Below are 26,193 nucleotides of genomic sequence, written 5' to 3'. Positions count from 1 at the left end.
TGCAATGGGATGGGTACGGGGGAAAGACTTGTAATCCAGTTTTCCAAGGCTGACCCTGCATGTTTGGCTGCAGCGAAGGAAGGCTAATATAAGTGGTAACTGATGGAACTAGTAGAAGGTTACGGCATAAAAGAGGTGAGGGATTCATTCTCCTGTGCTTAGGCTTGGATGCCAAAACGGCCTCTTTCCCACCAAGATGGGTTAAGTGAGGCATTCTCCTACGCCGCGTTTTCTTTACGCAGCTTCTGGTGCCAATTTTGCTCTTCTAAAAAGTTTAAAATTTAGATACAAGTATTTTTTTATTTTGTTTTCTAGTTTAACAACAAATCATTTTGCAATTCGTACTCAAGCATCTGTAATGGCATTTTAGATAGAGGGGAGGTTGGCGTAGATTGCTGTTTGAACTAACATAGTCCCCATAAAAGCTGCCTTTTACAACTGCTGTGCACTTTGGATTTCCTGTTTTAACAGCCAGAGAGTCAGGCTAATGTGTTTGTCTATTGCAGAAGGCAACAACTGTCAAAGTGTTTATTTCCTAGAAACAATTTGAATCTGTTTCTTTAGATGGCCATGCGAGTACGTGACAATTCTGTCATTAGACTGCCAGCGTCTGACCAGGAGCGCGACAGACAGTGGCAGAACTAGGGAAAAAGAGAAGGAAAAAAAGAAAAAATTAACAGTAAAGCAAATCTGTGGGTGATTTGCTGCATATAGTTTGCAGCTGGTGACTGGCATGTCATTCTGCAATGCATAACACTTAGAGAATTGCATTCATCTTGCGCGACACTGACACAGTCATTTTGCTCTAGGTTATTTCTCATAGGGCAGGAAAATGTTCACTTTGACTTCATTCAGTGCCCTTGCTACAACCATAGCTTTTTGTGGTAACTTTTTAACTCAAATAAGAAACCTAGGGCTTCTATGTGTATGTTCGTTTGTTAGGAAATACTCTGCCTCAGTCCCAGAGACCTTTTGCGCGTGTTATTCTGTGCATCGAGTGCGGAGGGAGTCTGGAGGGCTGCCTCTGCAGCCCCTCGGTGCAGCGCTGCGGGTGAGCTGATACAGATGTGGGGAAAGGGGACAGTATTTGTCCCGTTCTTGTCGAGTGAAATGATGCCTTGACATTTTTAACAAACGCGTATAATGAATACATACCAAGGTGTGAAGCAGAAAGGAATGTATCTGGGAGAAAGGACCTGAAATATTTAATTTTTACTTTGTGGCCTCAGGCTGCCACCTTGGGAAGCCCAGACTGGACACTCGCACTGGTGAGGCCCCACCTCGAGTGCTGGGCTCAGGTTTGGGCCCCTCGGGACAAGAAGGGCCTGGAGGGGCCGGAGCGTGTCCAGAGAAGGGCAGCGGGGCTGGGGCAGGGTCTGGAGCACAAGTGTGCTGGGGGGCGGCTGGGGGGGCTGGGGGGGTTTAGCCTGGAGAAGGGGGGGCTGAGGGGAGCCCTTCTCGCTCCCTGCAGCTGCCTGAGAGGGGCTGGAGTGAGGGGGGGGCTGGTCTCTGCTCCCAAGTCACCAGGGACAGGACGAGAGGGAACGGCCTCAGGCTGCGCCAGGGGAAGTTTAGGTTCAATATTAGGAAAAACTTCTTCACCGAAAGGGTTGCCAACATTGGCACAGGCTGCCCAGGGAGGTGGTGGAGTCTCCATCCCTGGAGGTATTTAAAAGAAGGGCGGACGTGGTGCTTGAGGACATGGTTCAGTGGTGGACTTGGCAGTGATAGGTTAGTGGTTGGACTCGATGATCTTAAGGTTCTTTTCCAACCTTAACGATTCTACTATGATTCTATGAGGAGAAATGTCTTCGCAAGTACGGTGGTGCAGCACTGTAACAGGGTGTGAGAGAGGCAGGGGATCTCCGTCCTTGGGGCTTTCAGCACAGAGCTGGACAAAGCTGTGGCTGAGCTCATCCACTGCCCACAGTCCCACTTCAAGAGCGACGTTGGATGAGGTGGTGTGCAGAGATCCCTTTCAACCGCCCTTTCATCTACTAAAAACATCATTTAGCAGAACGACACACCAACACTTGTGAGTCAGTAGAACCTGAGCAGCTCTGGCACTAGCCCTAAGTTTCTCTGGTACCTTGACTGGAGGGGAGCGTTGCATCCCTGCATCCTGCAGCCACATCGCTGATGTGATGGTACTGTCAGTATATCATTTTGTCATATTTGCTGATGTTAGTTATATTTCTAGAAAGGGAAGGGACTGACTCATTGGCATAGCAGACAGGTCATGGCTTTCCCTTGAATCATTTGGTCTTGCCAAGGAATATCTTATTGATTAGAAATTGTTTCCGTGGCTATTGGGGAAGAAATAGAAAAATGTGTCCTGGTGGTCAGAGTGAACAGATGGGAAGCAGGATCTTCTGCGTGGTAGGCTGCTGCAGGCTGCTTCAGTGCTTTTTTTGCATCAGCATTAGCAGCACGATAAAATAATTTTAATGAATTTTTGCTTGTAGGTAGAGACTGCATTTATTTTGAGTTTTCAGATAATAGTGAACTCCGTTTGTGGTAAAAAGTTATTGTATACGTTCGGAAAAGCTGTTTGAGAAGGCTCAGGGATCTTTGCATGTTCAGTCCCTGCTTCTGATATGACCAGCTTTAGCCACTCGTATGTGGGCAAATGCTTTACAAGTAAAAATTAGAAAACAAATTTAAAAACGCTGTTTCTTTTGAGTGACTGCATGTTGAAACCTGAAGTTAGTTCTTTGCTTGCCCTGGAAGAAATCACAGCAAGTAACGCAGCTCCCCACTGTGCTTTTAGGTAAAATTTCTCACAGGGAGAATATTGTTAGTCTTAGCAAGTTGAAAGAGGGAGAAGTTTTGTGTTTGACATCTGAGCTATTTGTGAAGCAGCTTGTGCGTGTTCTGTTTGCTTGGTTTTGTTTGACTTTTGAACTGCGTGAGTAGAAACTGTCTATATTGAGTGTAGGAAAATTTTAGCATTAAGCATTAGGATGGGCTATGGTTTATTCCTTAAAGAGGTTTGGGCCAAAGCATCTTAAACTTCTCCGCTGGTTTTCTTTGCAGTAGACATCAGGAGGAGCAAAGCAGGCAATGTGAAATTCTGTTACCTTCCCCCCCCTTTTCTTTTAAAACAGGAGCCAGCTGCTTCTGACGCTTTCGTTTTTTAATTTGCTTTCCTGTAGAATCACTTCTTATATATGGGGGGAGAGGTGCTGAGGAGTTGGCAGTTCCCCCAAAGCCCTATTCTAGTTTTCCATGATATTGATTTTTATTTTCGGGAACACGAGGGATGCACGCGCCGTACTCCCGCAGTCCATCAGAAGTTTTTCCGGCTTGGCTGGAGGGCTTTGTTCAAGCGGAGTGCATGCTTGCTCGCTCCGTCTTTCTTATTCCCCAGAATAGTCCAGCTTCTGCCAGGAGCCAGGCACGCTGCCTTTGCAGCGCTCCCCGAGGGGCACTCTCGATTTTTTGGAGTAGGGGAGGCAAAGTTATGCTAAAGGACTTGGCTCGCGTGGGTCCCTTCAGGGCTTTACCTCTCTAGGGATATGGTTAATAGTCAAGGTTAATAAAATATTTGACACAACTGTGCCAGTCTTGCTTAGAAGCTGTTCATTGTAATGGATGTAGGGGGCTCAGAGTAGTGAACTCTAGTGGGAATGTGAAGGAAGAGATTTAAATTTCTTTTCCCCTGTGGGAATGTTTCAAAATACACAGTGCTCGAAGTCTGCCTGTCCTTTTCCTATACAACGTGCGGCAGCCTTAAGCCTTCCTCTCGGCATCGTGAGCCCACGCGTGTTTGCTAGGGGAGCTTCCCAAAAGGAGATGTCGGCCGCTTCCATCTCACGTTAGCATGGTGTGCCATGGCAGGGGGAAGGAAGGACCCCCAAAATTCACCTTCTCCCTGTCTAGCTTCCAGCTTTCCTGCCCTGTTTTTTCCCCTCTTTCTTGGAGCTTGTGCAGGGCTTTCTGCCACGCTGCCTCAGTTCTGGAATGTTCTTGGGTTTTTTTCTGAGGAGCTCTGAAAGTTGCTTCTTTCTTTCCTCCCTCCTCCCTGAAGATTTCTTCCCTCTTTTGTGAAACTACAGAATTTTTATTAGGAGAGTTACTAGTCTGAGTTATTAAAACTTGGGTTTAATTAAGCAACGATCTCTTAACTTGGTCCTTGCCCCAGGTACTGCTAATACTGTAAGGGGTGCGCCCGCGTTTACTCCTTTCTAGTGTATTGTTCGTCACCTTTATCCTCATCTGGTGATTATTACATTGGTTATTCAATCAAGTGCAGGTTTTGTCCCTTATCTCTGTTGGACACAGAAACAAAAATATACTTCTGAGCATCAAGAAAGAGGAGTTTGCTTCTGTGAAGACTTTTTGTTGTCTGGGGAAAATGAGTGTGAGTTATCTTCTTGTTTCCCATTTATATTCTGAGACTAAGATGCAATTTTCAACCGAGAGCCTTTACTGTTCACTTCAAAGATGTCACGGCAGATCGGTCTGATATCTCTACAACTTCTGGCACTCTCCAGTCTCTTTACAGACACCCGGCACCTATTTGCAGTCAGACTTTGGTGAATTTGAAAAGAATTCATCATCTCGTAAGACTGGTATCCCAAAATGGATTCCTGAGCTTTTCTTTTTTTTTAAAAATAACTTCAATCATTATCCTTAGCCTAAAAAAAATGCGGTGGCTACAGTAGCTAACAACTGCCTCTTTTCAAATAAAATAAAAATAGTTAGGTGCAGAGTATTGGAGTCACAGTTTATGTGCGGAAATTAGGCGCCAAAGAACTGACTGCTGCTGTGTCTGTTTTTCTACCGTTTTAATAAATACTATGTCGTTATTTAAAAATGTATATTTAAAAGGTAGTTTTAGTGTTGGAAAAGGTTGTTGTTATGGTGGTTACTAATCCAAAAGCGTTTCAATCAATTTGCACTTAAAATAATAAAACATCAAGTCTATGGTAGGTGCAATTCTTCAACTAACCTGAGTGGGATCTGGATCAGGCCCTGCGTGAGAATAAATACTTTATTTGTCCCAATGTCTGTTAGGCGTTTCCTCGCTAGAGAGCAAAAAGCGCGCTCCGTGCCGTGGTACTTGCCTTATAAATTCCTACTGTAACTAAGGGGCAGGGAGGGAAGGGGAGATGCCCATCGGGACCCGCTCCCTGCAGCTGGCAACAACTTTTCTGGTTTTTAATAGTTGACACTAGCATCGAGTGTTCAAAATGACTTTTTAAACTTCTGATTGCAGAAGTTGGCTCTGCCTGATGTAGTTCTCTCTTCGATTTCTCCTTAGCGATGGTTTATAGCTGCCTAGTCTCAGTCGTCTGGTTTAGCTTTTGCAGCGGGTCGAAAGCAAATCAAAACCAAACCCCAACAAAAAAGAGCAGAAGGAGGAACTTGTTTTCCCAGAGCTGGTTTCTGCAAGGAATGAAATTTTGCAAACGTCAAGACAGTGTTTTCCTTGAATATTTTGCATTTCAATGCATTTAATTTCTGCTCTTTACATTTGTCTTTAAGTAGTTCAGCAGCTATTTAGCAACTGTTTTCTCTCGGCTTTAACATCCACTTGTCTTTACTGTTAGGCACTGCTCAAATGCATTCCTAGCAAGAGGAGTTGTTGTTGTAACTGTTTATTAGGCGACATCATTTGCCTACCATCCTGGAAGGTTTTTAAGTGCGTGTTCACTGAAATGTACAGCGTCGCTGAGGAGCCCTTTGCATTTTGCTGCTTTGCTTCGTCTAATGATCTGCTTCTACAGTGATGAGTTTGTTTACTTACTTTTGGAGGTGACACTGAAATCTGTGAGAGTTGACCCTTGAGATGAGAATTCCCATTACTTATAGAGTATGAATATTGGTTTAATCTCCTCATAGACATCCAGAGGCTTACTGGCGGGTGCAGTATGCACAAAAAGTATGTTTTTCTTCATGCTGTGCACGTTATTCTGTGGGATTTTTTTTTTTTAGCGCATCCTTCTGAAGCGACAGAAAGGTACTAAATCTTCGGGCTTTAGCTTTGCTGACTGTAACCAAAATGATCAATTCCAACTTGGTTCTACATACTATCTAACAAAAACGTTTTCCCTACACACCCATTGGAACGGGTAATTACTGTAGCAACTACAGACTAATTTGAAGTGTTAGCTGTTAATTAAAATACTGCAGAGGTGTAGGGTTGTCTTTTGGTGTAACCAAAGCTCCTACTCAACCTTCATTAATCACTTTACAGTTATTGTGTTGAGGAAGGTCAGGGCAATCGAGATGCCGGATCAGCCCGGAGTAAACAAATTCCTTTCCTCCCAGGTAGCATGCCATGTGCAAAGCCGCTGGACGCGCGGTACCCATGGGCATGGCATCTCCTTTGTGATCCAATTCTCAGCGATAATTAAATGTTAAATTGGTACTGTCAGTGCTCTGTAAACCAAACCAGGTATCTGCCCTCTGCTGGAAATTTAACCCAAACTTCCACGGATGAATTAGCGTGCATCATAATTAAATAATCAAGTCTTCCCATTTAATTCACTTGGAAACAGGAGATCTCTCTTATGGAAAAAAGATCAGCTTTCTTGACAAGCTAATTAAGTTGCCAAACTGTCCGGCACGGTACATATTAAGCTAACAGACGCTAAGCATGCTATCTCAACCTGTTCATTTTCTTATCGTTTCTGCTGATCTTAAGTCCGTAATGTTTTGCCGCTGTTGATTCAACCATAGTTAGAGCCGAGTTCATTCCCGCCCTTGGATTCGCCGCGTTCGGCTACAGTCTGTCAGAGCTTCGTCTGATGGTTTTGCTTTATGCGCGTTGCGCTGCTATTAAGCCACGCTGATTTTTGGTCCACCTTTTTAAACTGTGTTTGTTCCTAAAAGCTAATGCCGCTTGGTTACACAAATGTTTATCTGTGAGTTATTAAATTAAGGTGAAGTTTTTAGAAACTTGCGAGCTATTAACAAAAATTATATTAAGCGCTCAAGGTTATAAATAAGATTAAGCAACGGTCTCGCCCTGAACTATGTATGATTTTTGCACGCCAAAGAAACTATTAAAGCTTTTCTTCTTCAGTAATAATTGCTAGAGGTACATAGTGGTAAAATATTATAATTCTTTAAAGTTAGTGCCACATCTATGACATTATTGTGCATGGTGTCATAAATCAGTATGAGACAATAAAACTAGTGAAGAGGAAAACCTTTAATGGTTTTGTTTTTATGCAAAATTACATCGGATTTTTAGTAGGCTTTTTTTTTTTCCACCTACCTTTTTATTTTCTTACAAGTTCATGGTTAGGAATACACATGCCGTTGTTAAATAGGCAATTCTGAATGTTTATCTTCAGAAATTAAGACAAACTGCTCTTGAAATACTGTGGAAAATTATTTCAGGTACATGCGAGCATTTACAAGGATGCTTTCTAACCTTATAGGCGCACACAGGTGCTAGTCTGAAATACAGGTGCAGAAAGTTCATTTCACTTATATTTTCTGTGGGTCCTTAGGTATGATAAAGAATCAGTCATTACCTGGTTTACTTCACTTTAATTGATACAGCTGCGTATCTCACTGTCTCACCACTGAATGTACCCGTAGGACTGGCAAACTCGCGTGATGAACCTTGTTTTACGTAAAGATTCTGAATAATGGATGTATTATAATTGTATTTCGTTGAAAGGAAATGGGAAAGTGGATAAATTCATACTTATAAGTTTGCGGTTAGGCTGTACCAAAGTCTTCAATGTGTGGATTTTATATAAAATGTGCAGATGTAAACACCTAAGTGGTTTCATTGTAAGTGTATGCTTTTGACCAATTGTTTCCATCGGTCTTTCTTCAGAAATGCTATATAAAACTAGTTTAACGTAAAATGCATTAGCTCCAAGTCATTTTCCTGTGAAATTAGTGTATACATGTTGCACATATGTATAGAGGTAATTTTATGTGATCTCAAGTTATTTAATTTTTTCCCTCATGCAGGGCATATCATGTCCCTAGTGGAAAAATACTAGCAGTAAAGGTAAGATATTACAGTAATTTTCTTCCTCTCTTTCTTTCCATTCTTCCTTGACCTTGGTTTCCTTCCCCTCCCTCTGATTGTTAGATCTCAGTTTGTTTTATTGCATTAAAGTCAACATTGTTTATGCAGGAAAACCCTAATCCATAAATCGAGTCACTCCAAATGTTCCCAGGATCCAGGTCTCGCCCACCGGGAGTCGCTTGGCGCAGGGTGTAGGTACCACCACGCCGTCCCGCGGGGTTCCGTGGATGTGCCCAAGCGCGGCTGGGGTTTGTGCCTCTCCAGCGGCTGGCGGAGATGCTGCTTCGCCGTCCTGAACCCCGGCGTTACAGGAGCGGCGCGGGAAAGGTCACGGGGTGTCAGCCTGTACCTTTCCCTGCTCATGCCAGACTGTCCCCAAGGGCGTATTCTTGACCGGTTTCTGCAACCTCGTTTTTAAATAAAGAGATTTTCCCTGGTTTTTTTGGTGGGGATAACACTCTGTTTTCCTAGCAGATTTTGTGGGTTTAACAGGTTGGTTTATTTGAACGTCCCATGTCCCCCCACATCCCCCGATGTGTTTTTTATCCAGCTGATTTGGCTTTCCCCCCCCGCCTTGTTTTAGCATTCTTGGCAATGAAGCTGTGTTACGTGGTCAGATAAATACCGGTCTTGTCTGAAAGTTCGGTTAAAGCTGTGGTAAACTAATAGCGCAACAGCATGCCAACTCTTGTATGCAATTTGTTACTTTAGATTAAATTTGTAAATTGAACTATTGATACAGTTCATCTATACAAAAATACTACAATTAATCCTTTTTAATATAACTTTTTTTTTTATTTGGTGACTTTATTAAAGCTCAAAGCAGTAGAGACTTTTGGAAAACTAATTGTTGCATTCATACAATTCCAACTAATAGTTTGGGATCTAAAAAATAGGTGTATTGTTTTAAAATACAATTTATGGAACAATTAAGTAGAAAACTGTAAGATGGGCTTTTTGTCTCATTTATTTTTTTTCCCCACTGTCTTCATTTAAACCTTAAATTCTGGTGTAACGGAGTTAAACTGAAAGAATGTGGGGGTGGGAGAGGAGGCCAAGAGAGGGAGTGATGGGAGCTGGTTGCTGCAAGCAGAATTGGTGTTAAAGGGAATTTAGAGATGTAAGATTATACTGCACCTTCAAATGAAGCAGGGCATTTACCAGGCAATATTTACATATATGGCTTTCAGATTCGGGCTCAGGTTGTCTTGTGTCTGCAATCGGGTATAATTTACTAAGAGCAGATTCTGCCCATGTTCCGGCTTTGCTGAGGATCACACAAATCCCTTCCCCCCACTAGGAGAAATGCTTTTGACTTTCCAATGAATTGAAGAAAAGCAAATACTTACTGCTGGATTTGAAATGCTTCTTTACTTGTGGAAAATATGGAAACTGAAATAACATCTAAATAATACCTAATTATATGAAATAGAAAAATAATTTTTAAAAGTTTTTGAAAAAGTCGTTTCAAGCGGTATCCATTATTCCTAAACCTGTCAGGAGCAGTTAGAGTAAGACAAGAATTCTCTGATAGGCACAAAAGTACAGAAAACCTAATAATCAAAAATATTTTTTATTACTGCTTTCAACGTGGAACAGAAGAAGCTCTTCCCCTAAATGCTGGGGTTGTGTAAGGATGCTGCTTTCCCCTCTTACCTGCTGCATAGCTTCCTCAAATAATCTTTTTTGAGCTCTGCAGAGAGCATCTTCTGTGCCAGCCCTGCTGGGCGCTGGCATTGCTGCTCTCCAGCCTGCCCCGTGCTGCCGTGGGGCTGCGGGCGCCCTCAGAAGATGCCTAGAGAGGAGGTGGAGCAAGAGAAAAATGAGTTCACCCTTTGCAAGGTTAATTGAAATCACCTCCCTGTGGCAAAAATCCTTTTCCCCCAGCAATTTCACCTCCTCCTTTCCCTTAGGGTCCAAGGGTTTGGTTAGTCCTGGTGGATGATTAGCATTGTGAAGGTTCGGGAAACTGGGTTCTCTTGTAGATGCTACTCGTGGTGGTCCCGTCACTCTCACTTACACTTTTTTAGTGTAATTTCAGAAGAAATGTTGCGTCAGCGTGTCTGTTATGGTAGTTTAAAATAACATGCCCACAACTGGAGGTCAGGAAACCTGCTATGATCGTGAGCGTGCCGGCTTGCTCTATTAAGAAAATTACTTAACACATCTACGGCTCAGCATACCCAGCAATAAAAAGAGGGTGGTAATGCCAACGTCTTGACCCTCGTAATGATCGTAGCAAGTGTTTTGACAGATTACCAGGTTAAAGGGGACATCGCTGGATGGGCCTGTGAAAGCAGAGCTCTACATTTTGGGGGGCTTCTGTTGACAATGATGTACAGATTTGATAGGACAAGATAACGTTCTGAAAACCTGTCGATTAAAGCGCGTTCAGCTGGTAGCAAATATATTGAACAGGAAAACAAACCCATGCTGATACCTAGGGTAGAGACCAAAGCTATGTCATTACATATTTTATCTAAACTTCGCAGATAATGTGCAGAGGATTTAATAGATTTTTCTAAGGTAACTTTTTTTTCTAATTAGAGGGAAAAATCCGAATGGAAAAACTTGAGCGTACACTGGCTGGTTGCCATTCTCCAATTTCTCCTGCTCTTAAGCTAGCATTTAAATGGACCATTTGATTAATCATTTGTATACTGACTATAATACTCCCAAATTTCCTTTGAGTTGTACATACTGTAAAAGACAATTATGTCGCCACAGATTAAATAAGTGAATTAAAACAAAATAGCAGCTTAATTTGACCTGTGATTTTGCTCTCGTTCCCTTTAGTGGAACGTATGCCACTCCAGCAAATAGATGAAGTCATCCATGACAGCTTGTGATGAATTGCCGTATTTATACTGTATATTTTAATAGCCTCACACTAATTTAAATTGAGCACAGAGTAAATTATAATTCAGTCACTTGACTGCTTGTATTTAACTTGACAACTCATCCTTATTTGTCCTGGAGGTGTAGTGGAGAGCAGAGGAAATATGCTCAGGTATTCCGCTTTCAAAAATTAACCCTTTCCACTTGAAACGTTCGGTGTGTTGAGTTCACATATGTTATAAGCGTGTCAAGCGATGCCAAGATCGCTGCATTTTAGGCAGGAACTTGATGAGGGAGATGTGCAGGAGTGCTTGGAGCCCCTTGCAGAATCCCAGAGGACCGCTGGGTCACTTAAATTTTAAAAAAATTGCTCCTCTTGTCCAGGGTTCTTCTTCAGCTCCGCCTCTGAGGCACCATTTTGACTAGTTTTGAAGTCGGGGCAGGCGCGGGAGCTCGGAGCTCGGCTGCCAGCCCCTCTTCCCCAGCCAGCCCAGGTTACCCTCGGCCCCAGCCCCGAGGCTCGGTCACCGCTCGGCAGGCACGGGTGGCTGGGGACCGCTGCTCGGCGGCGACCTGCCGAGCTCCTCCGTTCCTCGCGCTCTCGTTGGTAGCTGCTGGTGCAAACTTGCTAAGAAATTCTGCTCCTGCGTGTGTTGAACAGTGTGGTGTGAACTCACAGCATGTTATTCTATGCCTGATGAATTCAGTTTCACTTTTCTGCTCTCAATAATTCTGAGAGAATCACGGTGAATTATTTTTTTTTTGCTACAAAGTTCTTTCCAAAGGTGCCATTTGGGTAAAGTTTATTGTCTGATGTTACATCTCATTTGCTTACCTGTGTTACAGCTGGGGAAGCTGCAGCCAAATCCTTATTCACGGTTTCCTCCTTGGTAGCAATGGGTTTGAGGAGGTTTTGGGGGTTTTTTCCCCCTTGGTTTAATGCTGTCAGCTCACATTCTTAAAAGTTGTTTCACCCACATAAGCTTCATTTTCTAAATAGGCTTGGAAATTTTGTACAAAAGGAGTGTGATCGTGCTGATGAACAAGGCAGATTAAGGCAGTGTCGTATAGGTATTTTTTTTCCCCTCTTTCTGCCCCTATTTCAGTACTGTAAATGTCAAGGTTGGAGGAACCTTACGGTATCAGATGGGTGTCCCTCCTACGTTGTAAGTCACACAAGCCGTGTGTGTTTAGATGGATGAAAGCACTTCAGTGCAATAGTTATGCAGAGAAAGTGAGGCAGCGGCCTCTCCTAGTTTATTTTGCGATGATACACGCTTGCCGTACTGTTGCAGCACATTTCTCTACGTGCCCTACCCTATAGCACCCCGAACGCTTGTAACCAGGGTAGCCCGGCTTTTCCAGGTTATCCTCACTATTGGAATGCAGGGTCTGTATGCAATTATGGTTAATGCAAATCAGCCAGAGACCTTTCTTCATGCCAGGTCTTGGTTGATTGGATGTCAGCGAGGTATTTGATGCTGATCGTGCTAACTAGTCATTGCTCAGGTCGGCGAAGCCCTCGCAGCGAGCGAGGCAGGAAAATTTCTCACTGTGAGTAGAATATAGTGAGATAAAATTTAATTTTGGGCCGTTGACAAGATTAAATTCTGTTAATATTCAATGGGTGAAACTGATGGTATTCCGGCAAATTATTTTAAGTTTTTCACGCTGGAAAAATGTAAGTGAATATTGTTGGCAAATGATTATTGATCTAGACAAGTGTGTTAAACGCTTCTTGGCAGCCCTGTATTACACTTACGATTTAGTTTAGTGACAGCTTTTATAAATAACCCTAAAGCAAACTCTTGATAGAAAGAGGTTATCGTTTTTTCTTTTAGACAGATTTTGATACCATAAAATGCATGTGTTTGGAAATGCTCTCTCTGTATTTTGTTTTGTCAGCAGGATATGCAGCCTGGAATATTTATTCTGCTAATTCTGCAAATTGACTAGATCTTTGTTTCCCTTTGGCTTAAAGTATTAAACTGTGAAATACTGCGTGGTAGCAGACTGAGCCTGGCTAAATGCATTTGGAGTCCATTTTGGTTTATATAGTGGTACTTGGTAATTGTGTCTGCAACACTTCAAATGATCACGGCAAAGACTTGTTTGTAAAAGTTGACTTTCAACACTGGCTCTGTCAGAACCAGCATCTTTCTTAAGAGCGTCTGTCTTGAAAAATCCTCAGAATTTATAACTGCAGACAGTGGTCGCCACCTTCACTGCAGCACTTGGTGGTTTAGTCCTGGCTAGCAGCCTGGCTCAAAAGGCTGAAAAAGGAGGGCGTGGAGGAAGGAGGCAGCAGATAACGCGACGGGGAGCGGCCGGTTTGAGCTGCTGAGCGCTCGGAGTCAGGTTGTTTTAGTTGTCTTGAGGAACGCTTTGGTGATGCTTGCCTAAGCGCATGTACCATCTGCTACCTTCTGCATTTTCCCTCTATATTGAAGGTTTCCATGTTTCATACAACGTTAGGAATTTATGTGAAAAAAGGAGGTAAATATTAAAGAAACCGAAACTAAGTGGTGGTAGGAGACCCTCCTTGAGGGCACCAGTGAGGCGTTCGGAGATACTTTTGATACTACAGTACTTATTTAGCCCTTAGAGTTAACACGGGCACGTTCGGCAAGGCCTGCCAGGGTCGCAGCCTTCCAGGCTTTTTCACAAGATGTCTTTGCAGCGAGGAGACTGGGTGCGGGGCAGGTGGGGCGGCTGGGCCGAGCAGGAGCTGGGAGGTGATCGCCCTTTGGGTGAATAAGCAGCAGCTCCAAGTTTACCGACCCGCAGATCTACCACGCCTGCTCGCTCTTTACATCACGTGTGGGGCTTGCATTTGAGTTCTGCCTCGTCTCTTGGTCAAATGGTTAGACCACTAACCCTACGACACCTCATGGATAAAATTGGCTGTATAACTTAGTTTACTTGTAACTGACTTTTAGAAGTCAGTCAGTCTGTCCTTTCGTTTCCGTTTCCCTCATCGCTCTGTTAAAATATTCTTTCCACCTATTCCTCTCCTTCCTTTCCTCACATAATGATAATTATAATGCATGGATCTTCGGTCTTTTATTTGGAATCGTTCACTTTTTATGTCAGCTCTGACCCTATGTCTGTTTTTTTTTTTGTATTTTAGGTCATACCCTTAGATATAACACTGGAACTCCAGAAGCAGATAATGTCGGAGTTAGAAATTCTTTATAAGGTATATAGATTTTCTCATTTTCATTATTCTTGCTTATAACCTTCTCACAGCAAATTTTAAAACGGGCTTCTCTTTTTTCCTTTCTTTTTCCAGTGTGACTCATCATATATCATAGGATTTTATGGTGCTTTTTTTGTAGAAAACAGAATTTCATTGTGTACAGAGTTCATGGATGGTGAGTCTAGTGTGCTTTTGATTGTTAAGTATGTAAATGGGAAAATCATGTAGAGATGTGCTTTTCCAGAACAGAGCAAAATGCAGTAGTGTGACCTGAAAATGTAAAGTATTAATAATTTTGCAGGTAGTTTTTAAAAAAAAGGGTTAGTATTGGGACTGGATTATATCCTCCATGGTACGCTGTGTTTTCCCCGAGTGTAAGTTAGCTTACTTTTATTGAAAATGTAAATAGAACAGAAATAAATGCTAGCTTAATTTGTGGTTTGATATTTGAGTCTTCCATACAATCTGTCCTCGCTGACAAAACAGCTGTTCCTCACTTTTACTGTTTTGATAGCCAAAACAGATTTTCTTTTAAAGAAATCTATTAACCCAATGTCCTATGAGTTTTCAGTGGAAATCGTCTCTTAATTGCAAGACGAGGAATTATTTTCCAGCGCAGCTGTTTAGCAGTGCTGCGCTGAGTTTCTTTTTGAGTGTGCTCTTGTTTCTCCCGGTGTGATTCTTCAGACCAACAGTATCTCCTTCCCGCAATCTGATGCTGCTGTCATTATGGAGATGTATTAGCACTTTGCTTTGAAATCTTGTGCTGGGTGGCATTCTTGGAGAAAAGGGGGGAAAAAATATACTGATTACAGCAATTTATAGTCATTGCTGCCCTCTGCGTATCAATTCTGAGAGCGTGTCTTGTGACAGATCCAGTCCCCTTGTGTCTTGCGCGGAAGAACCGCCTTCACAGTGTTCAGCTTCTAACATCACGTTGTTGTTACGAGCGGTAGTCTATTACTCTCTCCAGGATTTTCTTATGAGCCAGCATTTTATGCCCTATCCAGGTTTTTCACAAAGGTTCAGTTAAGCTGGATATAAAGAAGTGAGGCTCTCACAAATAACTTGCTTTGGCGGGAGGGCTTTCTGGCAGGAAAAATCTCCAAAGCCAAATGTGTACCATTAAGCATTGTTGAGTAGCTTCTCTCTCTCTGATGGAGACCACGGATAAAGCCCTTTAGGGTTTTATGGTGCATTTTGTTTTCTCCCTTTTAAAATGGTCTGTTATTACTGTTATTTCTCTCTTTTTACACTTAGTACCTCTGTCCCAGTGATCACTGCGCCCCATTTCCAAGTATAAATATCCTCTCGGATTTTCTGTATCTGATGAAAAAGTAGTATATTTATTCGACAAAGCCCACAAGTTGAATTCTTTGCTGTTTGTGTGCTGCGTGACTATTAGCCATTTCTCTCTTCTGTCCTTGCGGTTGGACTCGGACTTGCAAGCCTGCATTAAGCAGTAGTCACATGCAGTAAGGAAGCATCTGCTCATGCCAAAACGTGCATCTGCCCGGAGTATGTGTGCTCCTGCTAATCCAGAGATTTTAAAAAATGATGGGCATAAACGCTTGCAGTTCTGAATTCTTGTTTGGAAACATTTAAGCCTTTAGGGTATGCATCCCTCATGATGTTGCACGACGATGGTGTTTACTGACCATGCACAAATTACTTGGGATTATACTGGGGATGACCTCTGGTCTGCCTCATGTTGTGCACTCCTTCTGGCAGAAAGCAACAGCAATCATTTAAAGGAAGAACAAAATGCAAATAAAGGGACCTTGCCTTTTTTTTTTTTTCCTAGACCTTTAATTTTGATGCGTAAGGATGCAGGTGAAGATGAGAAAAAAAATGCTTTCTCACCCTGCAGATGAACAGCTTTAAGCTTGACAAATTTGTAGCCTTTTGACTGCCTTTGGCTAGATTGTACTATTTTCTGAATTCATACCCCATGACTCTGTTTGCTGTATCCTGCGCTGTATTACGAAACCCAGGTATTTCCTTTTTGAATTAGCTAGATAGAGATGGCTCTGCCTCTTCTGGCATCCTCATGACTTAGGGGTGCACGTAGGGAAAAGGTGCACATATAGTACCGCGCTGGATCCTTCCTGGCACCTGCAAGCAGGAAAAAGCCAAGTAACTCCAAGTCTGAACACTGAGGTTCAGCGGACCTGGATCACCCTCCCACCTGCCAAGTGATCTTTAAAGAGCAACAGAGAGATGTGAAATGAGGCTTTCTAATCTTTGCCCTTTTATATTTAAAATAAAGATGACTTTCTAAAGAAAGATGGTGAAATGCAGTGTTGCCTCTTTTCCTCGAAAGTGCGGAACACCCGCTGAATTCCCCTTAAGGGCAGCGAGGGGTGCAGGTTATCAGACTGTACCTAGACATCTGCACATAGATGTGGGAGCTAACGTTATTTGGGTTTGGAAAACCAAATTTTCCTCTACAGAATTTTGTCTGCAGAGAAAAATGGTACATTTCCCTGATTGTTTGCAAAAAGATACTTTCCTTCATTTTCGGACAGCTCTACCTTTAGTGACGTCGGTAATAGCGAGGCTTAGCAGTTTGGTGTGTGAAAATAGGTCTTTTATTGTCCAAAATTTAAGGATATTTTGTAAGCACGAACAGGAACCACCTGCCGTATGACTGCCTTCCCTTTGGCTTTGTAATGTAGCATCACAGATACCTGCTGCTCATCCTCTTATTTCCATTAAATAGTACTTACATTTACTTTCAAAACCGAGATGCGTTGTAATCCACCGGCTATGTGGGCAATTGAAAGATGAAACTTAATGAAAGAACAGTAATTTCAGTGACCTGGAATCAGCAACATTAGTGAAAACAAATATATACTGTATTTCTGACAGTAGAGATGATGAGGAAAATGAGGGGAGAAAACCAACCACCACCACCACAGCCCCCCAGTCATTAGAATTAGTGTAGTATAAATAAGAACTATGGTATAATTAAGGCTGAAGAGCAGATTGAGGACCTCGTGACTTGTTTGGATTGCAGCTTTTCAGAATGAATGGGGTTCGCTTTTAAAAATGGAACCATAAGTGAAGTACAAGGTGTAGTTCTCCCTTAGTTGCTGAGTATTGGCCTAACTCTTCTCCCAGTGGTGTCATCAGTAACACCCACATGCTACGCTGAGAGCAGAGTCAGATCGGTGCTAAGCACTTCTGAGAACCTCAAGCCTTGAATAAGACAGCACGCTCTTGCAGGCTAACATGCTTTGCCTGTGTCTTACTTGTTTTGTGGGTTTGTTTTTTGGTTTTGGGTTTTTTTTTGTCATTCTATGTGAATAATCCTTTTTAATTCTCGATTTTAAATTTACTTTCTTGCCCAAGATTTTTTATTTTACCCCAGGGATATTTTGAACACTGGTTTGGTCATGAATGTCCTTTGCAGAGGGAAGCAGTTCTTCCCAGTCCCTTGGGAATGTCTGTAGGGCCATTAGAGGGACTTGGGCTTCTCACATTCCTCGTGAACGTATGATGCTGGCTGGACTGGGTTATGCCAGAGAGCAAGTTGTGTCCCATACTGAAGTTTACTGGCAAAACTTACCTGCTCACCCAGGAGTTCCTTGTCTTTAATTTTCAGACATCCATGTGGACACAGACTGCAACGTTCAACCAAACCTTCACTGGTTTGATCATCGGAAGGAACAGCTTTAAGCATGTATATAAGCGTCGTTATCAGATACCATGTAATGCTCGTGCCAGGTTTTGGGGACAAGGGTGAGGATACTCTGGACTTTGAAGTCCACTGTTGCTTTTTGGGATGACTTAGTTATTCCTGAGAAGTTACTCCAGGCCTGGTGGGTTTGATTTCTCCAGTTCTGATGTTCTGTCCTGTGACTGGGAGGTTTTCTAACAGGAGTCTGAGTGTTAGCACTGCAGGCCAAAATAAGTAATGTGGCTGAAAAGAGACTCAAGGACTGTTTTGTGTGTGTATTCAGAGTTTGGTAGATTTTTAAGGTCAGTTATTTCCGACACAGTTATTGTTCTATCGTTGATGGTGTTTTTATTAATAACCAAGGCCCAGAAAACCCTTGCGACTTCAAATCTAGGGCAGTATTTCATTTCGTATGACCTAAGCACATTTTGTTTGTCCCTGCAGGGGGTTCTTTGGATGTTTATAGAAAAATTCCAGAACACGTACTCGGAAGAATAGCAGTGGCTGTAAGTACTTTTTCCTTTTTGTCTTTCGGTTTTTGATTGTGCCTGTAACGCGTCTCTGGTTTGAGTGCCCGCGTGCCCCCTTGGGACGCTCGAGTCATCTCCGGGATCCGTGTCCTCATTGTGTCTGTGTAAAGGGGAGAGTCCTTCCTATCTCACGCTCTTCCTAACCATCCTGTGTGCACAAGGACACCAGGGTTAAGGAAGCCTGCCTTTTGAATGACCAACACATGAGTTGCCAAAGGCTCAATAAATTTAAAAGGATGTGATAAATTGAATGGGATAAGAAAAAATATCTTGAATATCTTGAACTGTGTGGTCATGTTTCTTCATATCAACCCTTGTAGGATGGAGCAGTCCTCTTAATCACCTTTATTTAGCCTTTAAGTCCTGCGCTATATGATTCCTTTGGAAAGTGATTAGAAGCCCTTATTGTGATCCCTCGTCTGCTGCTTCCGCCGATTCTCCTGTGTAATTTCCATTCTAACTGTCCTCATTCTGCACAGAGTAGCTCAATTAGATTTGCTTTCCAGGTTGAAAAATTAAGTCGGTTCCTGTTATCAAAACGCGATGGCAGAACACATTTTCTGTCTTCCCCTGTGGCAGATGTACTCCTTGAGGCAGATATGGAGGAGGCTGAAGTTCTTATTTGGCACAAGCCAGGCCTGACGCAGGCTGCCTGGGGGCAGGCTGCTCTCTCGCCCCTGCGCTGGGACCCTTCATGCATGAGCAGTCACAGTTGAAGAGCTAATAGTCATTTTAGGGGTGGTGAGCCGGGAGATGGTCTGTGATCTGGGAAGAGCTATCAGTCCCCAATGTCTACTCGGTTTGGTAGCAAGGTGTTGACAGTGGGATCCTTAGAGCACCTGGTAGCCCGTTGTTGTGTCTCGGCAGCATTCAGTGACTTTGCATTGCTAGAAATTCCCTAGCCGCGATGGAGAACTCAGATTGCAGGACAAAAAGAAGTTTCCATATTGCGCCGCAGCTGAACACAGGGTAAATGACCAATGCCTTAGTGGATCTCACAAGAGAGATACTGCTAAACAATTGCTAAATATAAGGAATACTTTGATAACTTAAGCAGTTTAAAGCATAACAAAGTTATTCTATCATGTGCCATTTAATTAAGTGCTGGGTTTTCACATTCATTATACATCAAGCTGACAATTTAAATCCTTTAATCCAACACAGGCAGCTATTTAGTCTCTGTTCATTGTAATTCACAGCTCTACTTTCTCTTAATTTGTGTGGCCTGCCCAGGGTGATGAACATCCTTCTCTGATGCTGTTTCCTCTAAGTAGTTTCAAATCTGCTCATTATATAGCCTAGCAGTTTCTTATGGAATTTGAATGCTTTTCACCTTTAGTTCAGAGTAAAAACGTTTCATCTCTTCTTCCCTATGGAGCAATGAATGATAAGTTGCTCATGGTGTCCTTGTATTCCTGACGCTAAGTAGCATGTGTATAGTGTAATAGTACCGGGATGGGCCATCAAGCGTTTCTTCAGACGTCTCTTCCTTCTCCTTTTCCTTGTCTCACTTCACGTTGTGTACTTAATACATCCACCCTAACTTACCTTATCATTCCCTTGCTTGCTTTCGTCCCTCCTCTCCCCCATCCTCCCTAGCCTACTTGGCTTGGTATTCCGCAGACCTTCGCTTCCAATTTTTCCACTTATCCATAATGGTGGTGCTTTAGCCCCATCTTTTATGTCTTGACGTTTTGTTGTTGTTGTTGTTCACCTGCGGGGTCATCTCTTTCCAAATCCGTTAGTTAGTGAGCGTGACTCCCTGACATGGACAGTGAGCTGATACTTAACTTTTTCTAGTTATTTTATTTGCTGCTTTAGCAACCCGTACTGTGCTCACTGCGGTGCGGGGGGTCAGTAAAGAGGTGAACAAAGGAGCGGGTGCCTTCAGAGGAGGAACTTGCCCCTTGCTTCTGCTCCTCTTTAACAGAAGGTGTGCGCTGAGGCTGAACCAGCACTGGCAGCTTCCTCTGCTCTGGTGCTGATTTTTTGCTCGATTGCCATAGAAGACTTGTTGGAAGGAGGCAGCGGAAGCTTTTGTTTTCTCTGTAATTTATCAGTGGCAGCAGGAATGGCTCCTTTAAGTCTTCACAAATGGCTACCCTACATCTTGGTGTCGGACATTTCAGTAGAGCCCGGCAGCCCATTCTGTGGGCTGGGGCGCCTTTTTGCCAGGTACTGTAGGCAGATGCCATAATCCCCACGGCGAACAGCTTGTGAAGATTACCCAAAGCCTGGAGGATTTCTGCTCGTGTGCTGATGAGAAGGAGAACGTCAAACAAAAGCTGGAGCTTGCATGGATGGATTCTGTGGACAAAGTCTGGAGCTTCTGTAGCCTCTTTTCTTTCCAGTCTGTATTTTTTCTTCCTACCTTCCTTGCACCATGTACACAGAGTCATTTGTCTTTTGTTCTCCCAAGACACGTACAATGCATTAGTCAATTGAAGCTGCTTAATAATATGTGTGACGTGCACATCTGTTAATTAGAATATCTTTTTGTTGTATTTGTAGAAGTTTTTAAGGGAAACCATTTCCAGAGGAAAATTATGCCGGCACATATAGACATTTCACAGCATCCCAGCACTCCCCTCACTCCGACTTGATGATTTTCTTGCTTCCTTTCTTGTTACACAAATGCAGTTGTCATGACGAGCGGTGGACTGACACCCCTAAAAGCGATTGTCCTACTCATAGCAACGAGCACAAAAAGCACAGGAAATTCCAGCTGGTCTAGAACAAGATCTGTGCCTGCTCAGCACGAGGGAGCACGTTAGCCCTGTGTGGCACTTGCTCAATTACATACCGAGTTGTACTCAAGGTCATTTCCTTTCTCTTTCATCTTTCACTCTTTCATCTCCACAGACTGGGGCTGAACTACCTGAGACACATCATCTTCTCGACAACCCTGATTTTCTGTAGCCAAAAGGATAGGACTGTGTCACTACTCGTTTCTCACTCCTTTCCTTGGAATACTTGCCAGGTACCTGCAATGCACTGCTTAATGGGCACGAACAGTACTTGCTTTCTCGTGCGCTCCCCTCCCAAGCAGACTTTCTCATGATTTGGCAGGAACCAGAGAGGAGTTTTGTCTGCTGAGACAATCGGACGTTCTCTGATGATGGCAACCACCGCTGTATTTTTTCTGATGTGAATTAAACTGGGTATCACAGAGTCACGTAGCATATATGTAGTCTTTACACCATAGCGCTCTGCATTCTTGTTATCCGTTTCCCATTGAAGAAGTGATCACCATTAATTGCGATGGACAATCAGCTTTCAGGCTGAAACAACAGGAATGTATTGCCGAGTGTGATGCTCTTCTCTCTGTTATTTTTTTGAGGAGTAAAGGGCAGGGGGGAGGTTTGAGGCTGAAAGACAGCATGCCGAAAATAAAGCAAGGCAGTGAAAAGAAATCATGAAAGGAGGAAAGCACTTGTCAGGGCTTGGGGAGAAGCACTGTTCTCTCAGGCAGGATAAAGTGGCGAGAGAGAGGTGGAGTCTGCTGAGACTTGCTTCCACAAGAAGCTGGAGGGATCTCTGACTTCATCATAAAATTTATCCTGGTTGCCTGTACGAGACAGTGTCAACGAGAAGAGGGAACCTCTCTTCTTTCTTGTGTTCTTTATTTGTGCAAAGGGCTGGTGCGTTTTACCAAAGGAAAAGTATATCTGGGGAGCCCCAAAGCGATGATGTGGTCGCTCCCGTTTTCATACCGCTGTGTACTTATTCAGGTCTGCCGATGTAAAATCTGCTCTACCTTTGCTTGCAACTTCACACATTGTTTTCACTTCAATTTCTGAAGCAGTGACATTGTGCACTGTATTTTGAGTGCTAATGTTGATTGAAGTTCTCCCTGAAAGGATGTGCACTTGAACTGTCAAGAGAGTGAGTTATTGACAGCAGGTAGAAGTACTTTTTGTGTCAAGGCTTTGTCAAGTCATTGTTGTAAAACCTACTTTACTGAATACCAATAATTCCTGCTAGATGTTCAATCAAAAGATACTCTGTTCCAGCACCAATTTAGAATAATATTTAATACTTAAAGAGTCCTTCCCCAATAGGCAAATGTTAAGTAAGTGAATAACGGTACTTTGCACTAGGTTAGACCATTTGGGGGGCTCCTGTGCGCATATTTGCAGCCCAGGATAAAGGGAAAACCTCTTTTCCTTCCTTTGTACACTGATGCTGAGAGGATCCGAATGTGAGAGTTTAATACTGTGTCTCTTATAACTGCTTATTCAGCACATGTTCCATAATAAAGATGTTTAATAACTCACAGCTGTTGCTTTTTTTTCTGTAGGAAATGTTTCCTTTTTTTTCCTATGAAAACATGCTTTAACGTAAATTAAGTATTTTTATAATGATCTTAAATAGTCCAAAGATACATTTAATAATCGAAGAAGCTTACTGTTCTCAAAATCACTTTCACCACTGGAGGAAGCCTGAAGTGTTGCACCCTCTCTATTTATTTTTGCATCTGTACTCCTTTTTTTTTTTTTTCTTCTGCTGCTTCTTCTGTCAAAATGCTGTGTAAGTAGAATTCCCCTGTTCTGATTTTTGAAAGGCGAACGCGAACAAGGCCACACCGCTGGGCCTGCAGAGTTTGACTAAGGCCTTTTGTTACAGGTAATTACCATCTGAGGCCATGAGATGGCTGGGTGTGGAGTGTGAGTTTAACGCTGAGGAATTGCCACCTAGAGCAATTTACTGGGGACCTGGAATCATTATTTGCTGTACAAAAGGGATTCAGATTCCACTGACGCTGGTTTTGGTTACAGAATAAATTTTAAAACGAGTTTCTAATCCAATAGGAAGGCTGAAAATTACTACACTATCTGCTTTGAGGCTGTGCAATATTTTTAGCACTTCTGCTTGATCACTGCAACAGAAGTAATTTCATTTCAGTCTACTCGGACAATGAAAAGAATGTAATTGTTTTGTCTGAAAAACTCAGACAACTTCAGGAACGTCAGAAATGCTTTATTGTTCTGCAGATGCACAGAGTGTCTCAGGAAAATGAATGAAAATTCATTTCATAGATGGAAACTTTGTAAGAAAGATTTGCTCCATCAAAAAAGCTGGCTGAGACAGCGGGGATGGCTTGGGGGAAAAGTAAGCAGTAGTAGAAATATGTTTGCTGAACCTTGTTAGTTCTCTGGGCTTGTAAAAGTAGTAAATCTAGGGGGGAAATCACAATGTTAAAAATGCAAGAAGCATTGGGGTTTAATTACTTTACAGAAACAAAACCTGCAGAGAGGATAACTTGTAATATCCAGCTGCTTTCTTAGCGAGTTGACAGAATGGCTTGTTTAATTTGGGGCTGTTATAATGGATACGGAAGACAAACTGAGTAGCAGTTGGACCCAGTGATGATCTCGCCAGATCTGAAGAGTGCCTGTTCTGTGTCAGGAAGTGTCACAGGTGGTTCTTGTGGGAAATACACCTGCATTCATGCTACGGATGCTTCTCCTACGAATTGTCGTTAGAATGCGTCTCACGCGTAAGGCACTCCAATGTAGTACTGGAGTAACAGGGTTTTTAATGTGGTTTTAACAGTTCAGCTAGTGGGAGGAGCAACTTCTGGAATAGCAGGCCAAAGTCTGCCCTGATTCTTACCGTTTAGGCACCCCAGTTGTGTGTTCTGGGGCTACGGGATACAGTAAGGCTTGAGTTTGGTCCAGATTGAGTAATATGAAGAATAAGACAATTTGTACATTTCAAGGAGTGTTCAGCGTCAGTAAAAGCATGGGAGGTAAAGGAGGGGAAAGTACAGATGCACCAAATGGAAAGACAGGGAAAGGGAGGATGAAGTGGAAGAGTCTATTAGAGAATTTGTTATTTTCTGGCCTTTAATTTCACTGGGTTGCTTTTGTTGCAAGACGAAAAATTAATCCACACTTTGTCTTTCATGATTTTTAACACCCCAGCGAAGATAGGTAAATGAAAAATACATTGAAGTGCCTAAAGGGAGTCGGTATAAGCTCAGCTAACTTCACCTTACAGATCCTGGGAAGAAGCTCACTTGTGTGTTCTTACAAGAACCTGTATTCATGGGAACCTCCAGTCGTGTGTTACAAGAACCTGTTGCCGTGTAGCCCGCGGCAGGTTTGCAGCAGGGACTAGTGTGGGTCCTGCAGCCCTTTGGAAGGGATGCTTTGTCTCCCCTTTTCATGGTCCTGGCTCTGTCCTTCGTCGGAACCCGGGTCTTTAACATTAGACTCGTGCCAGCTGAGACGTGCAGTGTTTCTTACCAGGAATCTTTAATATGTGTTATTGGTTTTTTTTCTTTTAAATTCAGGTTGTGAAAGGCCTTACCTATTTATGGAGTTTGAAGATCTTACACAGAGGTGAGTAACAGATGTTTTCTGTTTTCCAATGAAATACCATATTATTTTATTTTAACAACACTTTCTACAGAGCCGGTATACCGTACTAACATCTGGTTCGATTCCAGCGGAGTAATGCTGAATGAATCTTACTCATTAGCCTTGCAGATTTTCTGATAAAATATTTTTACTCCTGTTCTTTTTTATTGCCCTCCCTCCTCCCCTACAAAGAAAAAAAACAGAGAAATGAATTTTATAGAGATTTAGATGCTTAGGGTTGCAAACAGGTGCCTGGTAGAAAAATCACCAAGGAAAATCAGATGTTTGACTAGTACTGGAAATAGAGGATAAATAAGGAATTTTCTTCCGTATTTCAGAAATCTCACGTGACAGCCACAAGCATTGCTAGAGTCTCAGATCTCTAAAATTGTGGCCCAGTGTCCTTCAACGTGGTCATGAATAATTAAACTTTAAACCTGCCTGGACGTACGCCATTTTGGGGTTTTGCTGTTTATTCTTTCGGAAGCTAATCTACATTTTTTTTTAAGCTTCTCGCATATTTCTTGCTTTTTAGTGTTGTTATATTTTGTGAAAAATTTATCTGTCGTGGTAAGCTAATTCAGATATACTAAACCTTTCAAAGCCAATGTCAGTTCTGGAGACAGTGGAAAATACTGCTTAAAGAACAAAGAAGCCCTTCCCCCTACACCACCCCTCCCCTACCCCCCCAAAAAGAAAAAAAAAAAACCAAGAGAAACTCATTACATTTATAATGTTTCTAAAGTGTCTGAAAGTAACTGCTCTGGTTCCTAATGTTGCTAACAATACTGTTTAATTTAACCCATCTGCTCACTCAGCCCGTGTGCACAGTTGGAGCGTGCAGTAACCGACATCATTTGTGATTGAAAGAGAAGTGTAAAGTAGAGAGACACGTAGAAAATTTTAAGTTGCAAACCAAATAGGTAAGGCCATTTCTTCTGGGGTGCCTAGTTTTGGGGTGGCTGAGAAGTAGGTGTGAGGCTCTGGCAAGGTGATGAGGAATGCCTGGGTTAGGCGCCCCGTGTCCTTGTGTGATCAGCGCAAGGAGTCGGGCGCCTCCGGAGAGTCATCCAGAAATCTGTGTGCTGAGTGGGACCAAGAAGCTAATGGGAAATGCTAATTACCAGTACGTATTGAGGTCCTGCCCCTCCTTGGAGCTTAGGCTCAGACTGTCCCCAGGCTTCTGCGGAGAGTTTGTAGAGGAGGAGGTTGATCCTTCCTTTGTGTAATGGCCCCCCGGGCAGCTGTGCAACAGGACACGGGCTTCCATTCCTCCTCGGTCTCACGGCATCCCCTTCCCGGGAGAGGGCTCTGGCGTGAGAGCGCGGGCTCGCTCCTGGGTGGGAGAAAGAGGGCTGCGGCCAGAAGAGTGAGCAGAGATCAAGTAAGGATTTGGCTTTGTTACCCGCGATTAGAGGGCGAGTGAAACGCTAAGGCTGCTGGTGTATGTGACCCTAGGCTGCCACTGGATTAGAAGAACAGAAATAACCCCGAGTCCAGGACCAACTCGGTGCAGACACAGGTTACCAGGGAGCCTTCGTTTCTGATGATGGTTTAAACATTTCACCTACTAGCCT

General features: G+C 42.9%; 1 protein-coding gene across 7 annotated transcripts in view; it reads left to right on the top strand.

The window, feature by feature from the left end:
• MAP2K5 (mitogen-activated protein kinase kinase 5) overlaps window positions 1-26,193 on the top strand; it is a 142,995-nt gene that overhangs the window by 38,557 nt on the left and 78,245 nt on the right. For all 7 annotated transcript variants that reach the window (XM_064456037.1, XM_064456034.1, XM_064456032.1 and 4 more), the window contains exons 9-13: window positions 7,942-7,981; window positions 13,971-14,039; window positions 14,133-14,214; window positions 18,166-18,227; window positions 24,550-24,598. In XM_064456037.1, the coding sequence (XP_064312107.1) occupies window positions 7,942-7,981; window positions 13,971-14,039; window positions 14,133-14,214; window positions 18,166-18,227; window positions 24,550-24,598 (302 nt within the window). The remainder of the gene's footprint in view (window positions 1-7,941; window positions 7,982-13,970; window positions 14,040-14,132; window positions 14,215-18,165; window positions 18,228-24,549; window positions 24,599-26,193) is intronic.

Source organism: Phalacrocorax carbo, chromosome 7, assembly GCF_963921805.1.
Source record: "Phalacrocorax carbo chromosome 7, bPhaCar2.1, whole genome shotgun sequence".
NCBI lineage: Eukaryota > Metazoa > Chordata > Aves > Suliformes > Phalacrocoracidae > Phalacrocorax > Phalacrocorax carbo.
This window is presented reverse-complemented; position numbering and strand designations above follow the sequence as displayed.